A 13,800-nucleotide genomic window follows, 5' to 3' on the forward strand; every position below is an offset into this window, starting at 1 on the left:
CATCTGGAGTACTGGATGCAGTTTTGGTCTTCAGGCTACAAAAAGGACATAACAGCACAAGAAAAGGTCAGAAAAGAGCAACTGGGCTGATTAGAGGACTACAGTGGATGAGTTAGGAGGAAAAATTGAAAGAGCTGAGCCTAACGCTTGCATTAACTTTAGGTCTTGTTAGGTCTGAGTGGACAATAGGATGTCTGAAAATTAAGAGTACCCGTTATGAGAAGGATTTAGGAGTCATAGTGGACTTGACATAATCAACTGCCACACAGTCTTTAGAAGCCATTAAGAAGGCAAACAGAATGTCAGGTTATATAGCGCCTTGATGTGTGCAGTACAAGTCACAGGAGGTTCTGCTCAGTCTTTATAACACACTGGTGAGGCCTCATCTGGAGTACTGGGTGTAGTTTTGGTCTCCAGGCTACAAAAAGGACATAACAGCACTAGAGAAGGTCCAGAGAAGAGCGACTAGGCTGATTAGAGGACTACAGGGGATGAGTTATGAGGAAAGATTAAAAGAGCTGAGCCTTTACAGTTTAAACAAAAGAAGATTAAGAGGAGACCTGACTGAAGTGTTTAACATGATGATGTAAATTAGTACAGTGGATCGAGACTTGTATTTTAAAATGAGTTCATCAAGAACACGGGGACACAGTTGGAAACTTGTTAAGGGGAAATTTCGCACAAACATTAGGAAGTTTTTTCTTTACACAAAGAACGATAGACACTTGGAATAAGCGACCAAGTAGTGTGGTAGACAGTAAGACGTTAGGGACTTTCAAAACTCGACTTGATGTTTTCTTGGAGGAAACAAGTGGATAGGACTGGCGAGCTTTGTTGGGCTGAATGGCCTGTTCTCGTCCAGAGTGTTCTAATGTTCAATGAGTTGGGCTGCTCGTCCATATTTAACACTCGCACAAACTCCGAAAATTCAAACAGAGAGGCCCATAGTGCAGCACTGCAAAGTTACCCAGCCTATTGGCTTATTCAGGTTAATCCAGTTATCTATTTGAAATAAATGAAATACTAAAGAGTTTTTCTCCTCTATGCCTCCCACACTCAGTCCTTGCGGACGCCACTGAGGCTGCAGGTTATTGTTTTAACCAAATTCACAGTCAGTGACAGTAACTGATCTTGTTTAATTAGCCCATTTTTTTTTTTCTGGACCCCAGTGGTTTGACCAGGCCAAGGGGTTGCCCATGTAAAACACCTGGCTGCGGCAGATAGAGGGTCATTTCTGGATGGGTGGGACTGGACCCGCATGTCTACCTTGGTTGCAAACTGGGATCCCAAGTTGTTTCATCGTGTGGTGGGTGCAGCAACCCACTGAACCAGTGCCTGCCCCCAGCTTGACCTGACCTGTGCAACCCTGTGCAGGTTTGGTTCCTGCCTTGCACCAAGTGCTGCTGGGATTGGCTCCCATAGCCTTGACTGTATTAACAGTATGTTATTTTATGATAGTAATTACTATATAGGGCGGCACGGTGGCGCAGTGGTAGCTCTGCTGCCTCGCAGTTAGGAGACTCAGGTTCGCTTTCCGGGTCCTCCCTGCGTGGAGTTTGCATGTTCTCCTCGTCTCTGCGTGGGTTTCCTCCCACAGTCCAAAGACATGCAGGTTGGGTGCATTGGCGATCCTAAATTGTCATGCGGTGAGCTGTAGTTTTATTACCTACCTTGCGCCCTGTGCTGGCTCCAGCAGACCCCCGTGACCCTGTAGTTAGGATGTTGCGGGTTGGATAGTGGATGGATGGTTTGTTTGATCATCACTGAGATGTTTCTACACACCTCACTTGGAGTCCACCTGTGATCAGTTCGATGGATGGGACTGATTGGCCCATTGGCGATCCTAAATTGTCCCAAGTGTGTGCTTGATGTGTGTGTGCCCTGCGGTGGGCTTGTACCCTGTGTTGGCTGGGATTGGCTCTCCGTGACCCTGTGTTAGGATATAGCGGGTTGGAAAATTTCTGACTGACTGACTGACTTACTTACTATATAATTTGTGATGAAGTAATAATAATACATGTTATTTATACAGCGCCTTTCCTGATGCTCAAGGTGTGCAAATCCAAACCTAATCCAAAGATTGACTTTAACCCGCACAGCTAGCCCTCAGTAATATGTTGATGAAAGACGAGAAAATTCAAAGCAATTCAAATGAGTGTTTTGTACGGATGGAAATTCACATGAATATGCAGGATGAAAAGAAAACATTTCTAAATCTGTCAGAAATCTAATCTCTGCTGTTTCAACGTGTGGTGTATGAATTCTATCACCCAAATGCAAATGTAGTACCGTGTAGTACCCGGTTGGAACGCCCGAGTCCCCCATTTGCATGCCGGAGCTGACGTTCCTCTGCAGAGAGCCATTCCTGTGTGCTGTGAAAGGCCAAAGGGGCAGGATGGGGTTTGTTTGGCCGCCATTTGCATCGATCTCGCCAAAGCGTTTCGGCAGAACTGTTTGCTAAAGGAGGTTCCCCTCTTGTTAGAATGGAGCTGCCTGTCTTGTGAGTGAGTGTGCGTGTGTGCGTGTGTGTGTGTGAATGTGCAAGTGCTGACTTTGGGGTCAGACGGAAGGCCGTCAGTCGTACCTGCTGCTTAGTAGTCTGTTTGATTTGCTCGTCTGTAGACTTCAAAGAGGAAATCATTCAAATGCCCTGAGCCGTCAGTTAGCTTTTGCTGTTTGTTTAAAGTAAAGCCAAAGTCTGTCTGGTGGGAAGTGAATAAGACCTGGCAGGGCAGCCTGAGCCCCTCTTTGTCACTTTTCATCTGCTCTTGTTTTACTGGTCTGACAGGACACTGAGGGGCTGCTGCCAGCTGTCAGAAATGATGTTGGCACGGGACAGGGACTTAGGGACAGGGCCGTTCAGAAGGAGGAGGAGCAATGGGGGGCAGTGAGGGGCTGCTGGAGCGACCTAAACCCTGTGAGTGAATTGGGGGAGGTCATCAAGGGTGGACTGCACATGTACAGTACGTGATGGCAGCCTCCTCTCAGTCTGGCAATGTGCTTTCTTCTACCGTCAGACTGAACCCGTCTCTGTCCCGTGCCAACGTCATATCGTTTCTAGGAATGAGAGACTGCAGTTTTTGAGTCTTTAACGAATCTGAAAACTTTTCTGGTCACGTTGCCACTTTACCACGATGGCTTATTGAGTGTAGATTGACAGGCAAAAGTGGCAGGTTTCTGCATTTCAAAGGAAATCGACAACACAATAAAGCGTGCAGATCAGTTGGGGGGTCTGAAGGTGGGGTCTGAATCCGCTGTATTATGTTGCACTTAAGCTCATCAGGTCCTTGTTAAGGAGAAATCCGGAAAGAGCACAAAGCCAGCCCCCCAGAAGGCTCTGCTGGCAAATCACTGAGTGGCGGTCCGGGATCCCTGGATGGCCAGCTCTAATACTAATAATAAATAGTAATAATAATAATTGGGCTGCTTGGGCCATGGAGTCCCAAAAGAGGCACATTACCTGCATTGTGAGGGAGCGATTCCCTCAGGGTGATCCACCATACAGGACCCTCATTGTCATTGCCAACTCAAACAATAATAATAATAATAATAATAATAATAATAATACATTTTATTTGTATAGCGCCATTCCCATGCTCTAATCATTGTTCCAGTGCACTCCACAGTTACAGTTTATACAAGAAGGAAACTAAAATGAGGGTCTTTAGCACAGTCTCCACTCCGCTGGTCTGTGTCCATGAGTTGGGCTGCTCGTCCATATTTAACACTCGCACAAACTCCGAAAGTTCAAACAGAGAGGCCCATAGCGCAGCACTGCCAGCTACCCAGCCAATTGGCTTATTCTGGTTAATCCAGTTATCTATTTGAAATAAATGAAATACTAAAGAGTTTTTCTCCTCTATGCCTCCCACACTCAGTCCTTGCGGACCCCACTGTGGCTACAGGTTATTATTTTAACCAAATTCACAATCAGTGACAGTCACTGATCTTGTTTAATTAGCTCATCTTTTTTGTTCTCTTGTCTTATTCTGTATTTAGAAACGTTCAACAGTGGGATTTCTACATTTATAAGACTTTAGAAATATGCCTGTTTTTATTATAAGTTTAAAAGCTTAACTCTTTTTTGTAGTTTTTCTTATTATTTTGCCCTTTTTCTGTGTTGTTTGTTCCCTTCATTGTTAATAATAATGACAAATAAACACAAGCAAAGCAGTCACCTGGGCCAACAACAGTGACTGATGATAGGCTGCAACGACTTCAGCGTCAGACCCACTGATGTGCTCATCCATCTAAATATATTGATAAGTGACCATGTGTTTGTGTACTGTCTCTGTCATTCCAACAAAAACATGTGTAGTAATGAAATGCACTGTACTTGCCATTCCAACAGATGGCACATCATAAGCACTTGTAGTGATGAAATGCATTGCATTTATCTTTTCAACAGGTTGCACATCACAAACATTTGTAGTAATGAAATGAATTAAATTTATCTTTCCAACAGATGGCACATTACAAACATTTGTAGTGATGAAATGCACTGCATTTGTAATTCCAACAGATTGCACATCAAAAGTATTTATAGCAATGAAATACAGTACATTGCATTTATCATTCTAACAGATGCCGTATCACAAGCATTAATATGTCATTGCAGGTGTACACTAGCAGTTTCACGGTGGAAGAGATGTTACCACATATTCATTGTACACGCTAACCTCACTAACCCCTAACCTTGACTTCCGCCAGGAAACTGCTGGTGTAGATCTGCAGTGACGCAGGGTGCCGATACCCTGCAGTTGGATCCTTATCTTTATAAAGGAATTTCCATGTTTGTGGTGTCCCATCTGTTGAAATGGCAAATGCAATGCATTTTATTGCTACAAATGTTTATGTACCATGGCACATCACAAACATTAAAATTCCTTTATGAAAAGATTTATCCAGCTGCAGAACTGTGTTACCATAGGTCTGCACCAGCACATTAGCCCTAATTTTAACAATTTAAACTACACACTAACCACATGAACCCCTTCTTTTAATTTACCCCGATCTTAACTGTAATCTTAACCACACTAACCCCTGACCTTACCTTCTCTATGAAACTGCTTATGTAGAACTGTTGGCATGGTCCTGCTGTGAAATTTAGTGCTGTGGCTCTGCAGCGGTTACTGTTTACGATTCCCATACCAAGTGGCATATAACTGTGAAATATGCATTGCATTTTTCATTCCAGCAGATTTGCAGTAATGCATTTTATTTGTACAAATTTTTGTGATGTGCCAAAACACCAGATTTTGGAATAACAAATGCAATGCATTTTATCACTACAAAGGTGCCATCTGTTGGAATGACAAATGCGAATGCAATGCATTTTATTACTGAAAATGTTTATGGTGTGCCATCTGTTGGAATGAAAGATGCCAATGCAATGCATTTTATTACTGAAAATGCTTGTGGTGCGCCATCTGTTGGAATGCCAAATGCCAATGCAATGCATTTTATTACTGAAAGTGCTTATGGTGTGCCATCTGTTGGAATGACAAATGCCAATGCAATGCATTTTATTACTGAAAATGTTTGTGGTGTGCCTTCTGTTGGAATGACAAATGCCAATGCAGTGCATTTTATTACTGAAAATGCTTGTGGTGCATCATCTGTTGGAATGACAAGTGCAATGCATTTTATTGCTACATGCATTACAAAATAATTTCCAAATAGAAGGTGAACTGCAAATGGTAACACTGAGGTCTATGTTGATTAATATTTAGATTTCAGTTTCTCTTAGACGGGTAACACATCTAGTTAGTAAATAATGGATTAAATAACAGGAACACCTTGGAAGGCAGAAGGAAATCAGAATGAAAATATTGTAAAAAAAGTATGCACGACATTATCCCCATATAACTGCTCAGTACTTCTTAATTACAAATTTACCAAACTTAGTTTTGTAGTTTCTACATTGACCCCAAAACACAGAAACTGGGAAATAACAGCTCACTTAATCAGGCAAGGGGTCCAATTAAAAACAGACGTGGGTTAGAACAAAAACCTTCAGCCACAGGAGGGTCTCCAGGACTGAGTCTGAGAGCCACTGCTCTGTCGTCATTGCTAGTCAGTTACTTTATAATGGGATTTGTGTAAAAATCTGCCAGTGAGACAATTGGAGGAGCCAGTGCATAGAAAAGTCAAGATTACGGCACGCATTCCACTTTTATTTATGTATTTATCTTTAAGTATGGTTGTGTTCCTGCATTATTAAGAAAAATGTGAGAAATGCTTAAGCCTGAGTGACTGAGGATTCTGGGAGTGCTAGACCAGAGTGATGATGACACTGTGGCACTTTCTGCGACTGTCTGCTTTGAGGAGCTCTTCTCCATTCTTCTCTCTTTTTCTCTCTTCTCCTCTCTTGTCCTCTTCTCTCTACTCTCTTCTGTCTTCTTCTCTCTTCTCCTCTCTCCTCTCTTCTCTCTTTCTCTGTCTCTCACTTTTAATTATATGTTAAGAATCCCTCTCTTCCCAAAGGCCCTAGCGTCTACTCTTGTATCTTCACAGACCCCAGACAAGCCCCGTCATCACCTACCTGGTCATATGACCAAACATATAGCCCCTATCTGGGCCAGATGACGTCTCCATCCATACATTCCACTGCCCCTCTCTCCTCCACCCGCGCCACGGGGCTTCCTGCCATCAGTGACGTGTCAAGACGCCTGCCAGGTAAATCATTTTTGACTCCTGCACACGCAGCTGTGCCGCTTTTTGTGAACTGTTTCTTTTTGTAGGAGGAATAACTTTGGGGGATTCTGCACAAGTTTGATGAGCACTGAGCAGAGTGCAGGGAGCTCCTTTGTGGTCTTCATTTACACCTGGACAAGACTGCAGAGAGGCTTTTGGGTTCTGCCAGCAGGTCTGATGTTTATGAAGCTTTATTGAGGAGCTGGATTGGATGCTACTTTTAAGAATAATAATAATGATGCTGCCACTTTCTGCTGTGCTAACAGTGTGTGGGGGGATCTGCAATACAATGTGAATATGCAGAAAGGCGAACCTGATGTTCTGTACGGCTGACAGGAGTCTACACACTTTGGCTGAATATCCATAGACCAAAAACTGCAACCAATGGGATGAATTTGCAATTAAACTGAAAACTGTGAGGTTCTGATTTCCATTAATGCTAACAATAGGATGTGTGCATTATGTCAAGATGGGTAACACGGATGGACTGTGCCCACAGTCTTGAATGTCCTCAAAGTGACAGACCAAACAGGTGATATTCAGCATGCTGAGGTACATTTGCACATGCTTAAAATAGTTTACACCTAGATATTCCATAGTGGCTGAGAGTGACGGTCTAGATCAGGGGTTCTCAGGTTCGGTTCTGGGGATACCCCAAGTGTTTGGCCAAACTGGTTTCCTCTTTTAATTGGACTCATGTACAGAAACCTTGTTGCAACTTTTACTTCCTCCATAGTTTCACCAGAAACCACGGTGGACCACAACAGCGAGCCAATCCAATCAGTAGAGAGGGATGGTGTATACAAAAGCCAGGGACTTAATCTGTGCGAGCGCATGACCCGTACTTACAGGGAATTCATGATTTGAGGGGAACAATTGTAAAGCTCAATCCCCAGCATAAATGACGTTCGACGACTTTCCCACAACTCTCTGCACCACATAGGCACACGTTGATCTACAGTATTCAGTGTAGCGTGAGACCAGCCCCAGACATCTAAGGGCTTCACAGACCTGTTATTGGTCAGCCTCACATTTCACTGCTGCACAGTAGGACAGGATTACGATTAGGTAAGAGTCAACCACAAAATGGGTAGATAAGTGAATCCGCATGAACAGAACCATAGACACTATAGCAAGGAGTGACGATAGATAGATAGATAGATAGATAGATATGAAAGGCACTATATAATAGATAGATAGATAGATATGTATGGCACTATATGATAGAAAGATAGATAGATAAATAGATATGAAAGGCACTATATAATAGATAGATAGCTAGAAATGAAGGGCACTATATAATAGATAGATATATAGATAGATAGATATGAAAGGCATTATATAATAGATAGATTGATAGATATGAAAGGCACTATATAATAGATAGATAGCTAGAAATGAAGGGCACTATATAATAGATGGATATGAAAGGCACTATATTATAGATAGATAGATGTGAAAGGCGCTATATAACTGATAGATAGATATGAAAGGCATTATATAATAGATAGATAGATAAATATGAAAGGCATTAAAATAGATAGATAAATGTGAAAGGCACTATATAATAGATAGATAGATATGGACCTCTGATTCTTTTAGCAGTTCACCACTACAAATAATGGGCAGTAGACCCTTAAACAGGCGCCCATGTGTGGTACAAATTACAGCCCAGCTTTTTAGCCATTAGGCAGATGGAAGCTCGTCGTCAGACTCCCTTGATTTGAACGTGAATGAAGGTCTCGGCTACGAGTCGAGAGTGCTGTCTTGGTGACCTCGCCTGTCACTATCCGTTTGTGACGTGTCACTGCCATACACAATTACACAGTTGAATTGTCAGGCAGGCTGACGACTACTAGCAGAGGCTGTGGCCGCTTAGGCCTGCCTGCCTGGCTTCATACATTCGTACGGGGAGGAGGACCAAAGCAAAAGTTCCTTCACTCACCCCTCAAACCCCCCCACTGCAGGCCGACTTCAAAGGACAGATCCAGCCCCCCCTTCCCCCACCCCACCCTGTCGGTGTCTCTCAAATGGATGCCCAGGTGGCTTCTGTTTTCTTCAGACAAAACTCATTCATGTCTTTATTGAACGAACAAAACGTCTAACTTTGAGTCACAGCTTGTTTCCACAGTAAACGCACTTTTAATTTTCCTCACCTATTCATTCGGGAGGGTGGGTGGAAGGGGGCTTGACATTATTTCTAGAGGAAACGTTTAGTCTTTTTTTTTTTCAGATGGCTTTTTATGGAATATATTTATGCGCTGGCCCGCTTCCATAAACCTGCTGCTTACAGCTGAGGCCGTGTCACTTTTTTATTTTTTGCTTTGAAGTTTTTTCTGCCATTCTTGTAGCCTTCAAACAGGCTTCTTTTGTAGTATGTGGTGGCTGCCTTATTCACCTGGGCTTGTCGGACCAAGCACAAAGATCACACACTGCATTTCTTTCTCTTTCGCGGCATTTACGTGTCTGTCGGGTCCCTCGGTAGATATCATTTGCTCTGTCGCCGCCACTTCATTTCTCGCCCCATCGTGCCAGGACGGTGGTTGTGGTTTGGCACGTTACTCACGAGTTCTGTCTGGCAGCCCCAGCCGCAAGTCTTTCTGTATGCTGGCTTTCATGGTGAGGACTGCAAGTGGGGAAATGTTTGCACTCCTCCACAGAAAAGACGAAGTACTTATTTATGTAGCGGATGCTTTAATCCAATGTCACTTCAAATGAACTCTCAACAGCTGATTCCATATTTTTACAGTGGCGCACCGCCGGGTTAGGAGCCTTGAAGAGCCGTCATTTTATATAGCACCTTTCAAAGTGAGTTTAATCTGAGGCGTTGTATGGAGTTGAATGTACAGTGGATGTAGAAAATCTTTCGAGCCCTTCACTTTGTACACATTTTGTGCTAAAACTCATTTTTCCCTCATCAAGCAACACTCAACAACCCCACAATGACAAAGTGACAACTGCAGCATAGAAAGTCACACTGGCCACCAGAGAAGCTGAAGAACCTGTATAGCAGGGGTCTCCAACATGTCGCTCGCTCGCCACCCCTTTCCAAGTAGCTCGCCAAAGGGTTCATGAATCCTACATAATTTTGAACACTTGAATAGTCAAATTAGGGGTGGGTGATCTTTCCAAAAAATCATATCACGATAATTTTAACACAAATCCACGATCTACAATCAGAATTGCAATCTATCTTTTCAATGTGGAACACACTTGAGAGAATATCCGGACTCAGACTCATCAAGACCTAAGTAACACTTTAAAAATCAAACAAAGTTGAATTCAATTGTTCTCTCGTTCGCTAGCTAAGCGGAGTTAAGGACCACGCCCCGAATCTAGCGAGTGAGAGAGGAAGGTCCCGCCCCCTCGGCCCGCTGCGTGTCACTTGAATACGCGCTAATAAATCGGAACCGCAAGTGAGCTCTGATACATAGCGGAATGAGAGAAGTCGCAAAATCAACCGGAATGTTCAGGCATATTATATAAAAAAACCCGATCTAAATCCGTTAGGTAGTTCTCTCGTGAAAAGCTGACAGACAGACATTGGATTATTATACACTCACCTAAAGGATTATTAGGACCACCATACTAATACTGTGTTTGACCCCCTTTCTCCTTCAGAACTGCCTTAATTCTATGTGGCATTGATTCAACAAGGTGCTGATAGCATTCTTTAGAAATGTTGGCCCATATTGATAGGATAGCATCTTGCAGTTGATGGAGATTTGTGGGATGCACATCCAGGGCACGAAGCTCCCGTTCCACCACATCCCAAAGATGCTTTATTGGGTTGAGATCTGGTGACTGTGGGGGCCATTTTAGTACAGTGAACTCATTGTCATGTTCAAGAAACCAATTTGAAATGATTCGAGCTTTGTGACATGGTGCATTATCCTGCTGGAAGTAGCCATCAGAGGATGGGTACATGGTGGTCATGAAGGGATGGACATGGTCAGAAACAATGCTCAGGTAGCCCGTGGCATTTAAACGATGCCCAATTGGCACTAAGGGGCCTAAAGTGTGCCAAGAAAACATCCCGCACACCATTACACCACCACCACCAGCCTGCACAGTGGTAACAAGGCACGATGGATCCATGTTCTCATTCTGTTTACGCCAAATTCTGACTACCATTTGAATGTCTCAACAGAAATCGAGACTCATCAGACCAGGCAACATTTTTCCAGTCTTCAACTGTCCAATTTTGGTGAGCTCGTGCAAATTGTAGCCTCTTTTTCCTATTTGTAGTGGAGATGAGTGGTACCCGGTGGGGTCTTCTGCTGTTGTAGCCCATCCGCCTCAAGGTTGTGCGTGTTGTGGCTTCACAAATGCTTTGCTGCATACCTCGATTGTAACGAGTGGTTATTTCAGTCAAAGTTGCTCTTCTATCAGCTTGAATCAGTCGGCCCATTCATTCTCCTCTGACCTCTAGCATCAACAAGGCATTTTCGCCCACAGGACTGCCGCATACTGGATGTTTTTCCCTTTTCACACCATTCTTTGTAAACCCTAGAAATGGTTGTGCGTGAAAATCCCAGTAACTGAGCAGATTGTGAAATACTCAGACCGGCCCGTCTGGCGCCAACAACCATGCCACGCTCCAAATTGCTTAAATGACCTTTCTTTGCCATTCTGACATTCAGTTTGGAGTTCAGGAGATTGTCTTGACCAGGACCACACCCCTAAATGCATTGAAGCAACTGCCATGTGATTGGTTGATTAGATAATTGCATTAATGAGAAATTGAACAGGTGTTCCTAATAATCCTTTAGGTGAGTGTATACTATATTAGTAAACCTTCAAACTAATGTGCAGTTAAAGTCTCAACAGCATTCTCAGCATTTCTGGAGCTTAGTAGAGCCTAATAACTATAAGAATCTTCACCAAGCTGCAGCTCTGAAAATGTCTGCTTTGCTTGGGTCTCCATACCTCTGTGAGTCTGACGTGAATGTCATGAAGTCAAAGTTCAGAACAAGACTGACAGACGAACATTGAAATGACTCCATGAGAGTGAACCTCAGTGGCTCCACTCCACCAGACACCTGCCTCTCTTGTTGAGTCATCTGACAAACTAAAAAACACGTCACACATGCGAATAAAGTGACACAGTGACATGTGACAAAATGACAGATGAATTAGTCATATCACCGTGTGGTCACGTAGGCACAATACATAATAAAAAAAGGCCTTTTGCTCCATGGTTACTGTCTCAGGTGGGCGTTAGCATATCATAATCTCTTGGACCAATAGCGTGAGTTTTCCACATTCGACTTATACGACCGACATTATAAAATTATATGGTAAAATCAAGTCCCGACTTATCCACGGGAGAACGTATCCATGATTATATACGGTACCTCAGATGGGCCCGGAGAAAAGTGATCCACTGACGCACCTGTGTGAAGCTGTGTGAGTGCAAAGGGGCATCTATTAGATGCTCGGCTTGCTCTGATTGACTTGTTGTTTTAGGCGAATGGAGTCACATTTGTACCTTTTGTGCGTGTTTAATTTTGCCTTATAATTGTTTATAATGCTCCATGTTAACCGTCGACTCTGCTGTGAATGAAATTCGATAATTACAGAGTGCAAATGCTTAGCATGACTAACACACCCTTAACAATTTCACCCATAATGCGCAGTATTTCTCATAGTTTGGTCGATCCTGTGTCGGATCACTTTCATACCTCACGTAAACCACTCCAGAGTCCACTTGGTGCCACACCAATAACAGGAAAGGGTCTCAGTCCGATTCTTTTGGTCCACACCTGAGTGCGATTCGATTGGCATGTTTTCTTCTGATCGAAGGCTCCATCATAGATAAGGGATGCTCTTACGATAAAGGTGTGTGAGGGTGTGAGATGCAAAAAAAAAAACACAAATCAGTGCTAACGTCGCTTCAGAATAGTTTGGGTATTACCGTGTGGTCACGTAGGCACAATAGGGAGAGCGAGAGGTTAGGAGCACATGGTGATACAGAACATTGCCGGACCCACATAGAGAGAAAAGGCTGTGCGACTCCGTGGTTACTCTTTCAGGTGGGCGTTAGCATATCATAATCTCTTGAACCAATACCGTGAGTTTTCCGCATTCAACCTATACGACCGAAAAAAACGCAAATCAGTGCAAACGTCGATTCGGAATAGTTTGGGTATTAGTGTGGTCACGTAGGCACAATACATAGAAAAGAAAAAGGGCCGTGTGCTCCGTGGTTACCCTCTCAGGTGGGTCTCATGGACCAATAGCGTATCTCACACCCTCATGCAAGGGTCTGAAACTGAAATCTGAGGCCATGCAGAGGTGGCATCACTTGACACTGTTCACTAGCAGACCTGAATGGGCGAGAAGAAGCACAGGCGCTGGGCAAGGGTCCCGGCCGTCCCTCACACCTGTTCATTTAGGTAGATGCGAACATACCGGTCTGCTATTGAACAGTATCAAGTGATGCCACCTCTGCATGGCCTCAGATCTCAGTTTCAGACCCTTGTATGAGGGTGTGTGATACGCTATTGGTCCAAGAGACCCACCTGCGAGGGTAACCACGGAGCACACGGCCCTTTTTCTTTTCTATGTATATTGTGCCTACGTGACCACACTAATACCCAAACTATTCTGAAGCGACGTTAGCACCGATTTGTGTTTTTTTGTATCTCACACCCTCACACACCTTTATCGTAAGAGCATCCCTTATCTACGATGGAGCGTTCGATCAGAAGAAAATATGAAGCTGGTTTTAAATTAAAAGTCGTTGAAGTGGCGAATGAAATTGGTAACTGCGCTGCTGCAACAAATTTCGTTGCATCTGAGAAACTGATGAGAGAGATTGGAGGAGGCAAGAAGATGTAAAAAAGGAAAAAAAGTGTCGTATTTTTGAACGGGCGTATAAGTCGGGGTCTGATTTTATGATCGATTTTTTCGGGTTTCAAGACCCGATTTATACGCGAGTATATACGGCAAGTGGCAGTATAATTAAATGGGAGTAACCATAGAAGACGTGATTTGAGAGAATCTGTATTGATGTTCGGTTCATATGGCGGCTAGTGAGGAGTAAACATGAAGCACCATACAGTTCAATGAAGCTCTCCTGACACGTCTACTGTCATAATC

The 13,800-nt window shown here is 43.5% G+C and overlaps 1 protein-coding gene across 1 annotated transcript in view; it reads left to right on the plus strand.

Annotated features, from left to right (window-relative positions):
- runx2a (RUNX family transcription factor 2a) overlaps window positions 1–13,800 on the plus strand; it is a 125,051-nt gene that overhangs the window by 83,931 nt on the left and 27,320 nt on the right. Inside the window, exon 5 of the mRNA XM_039749448.1 lies at window positions 6,517–6,678. Coding sequence (XP_039605382.1) covers window positions 6,517–6,678 — 162 coding nt within the window. The remainder of the gene's footprint in view (window positions 1–6,516; window positions 6,679–13,800) is intronic.

This window comes from Polypterus senegalus, chromosome 3, assembly GCF_016835505.1.
Source record: "Polypterus senegalus isolate Bchr_013 chromosome 3, ASM1683550v1, whole genome shotgun sequence".
Taxonomy (NCBI): domain Eukaryota; kingdom Metazoa; phylum Chordata; class Cladistia; order Polypteriformes; family Polypteridae; genus Polypterus; species Polypterus senegalus.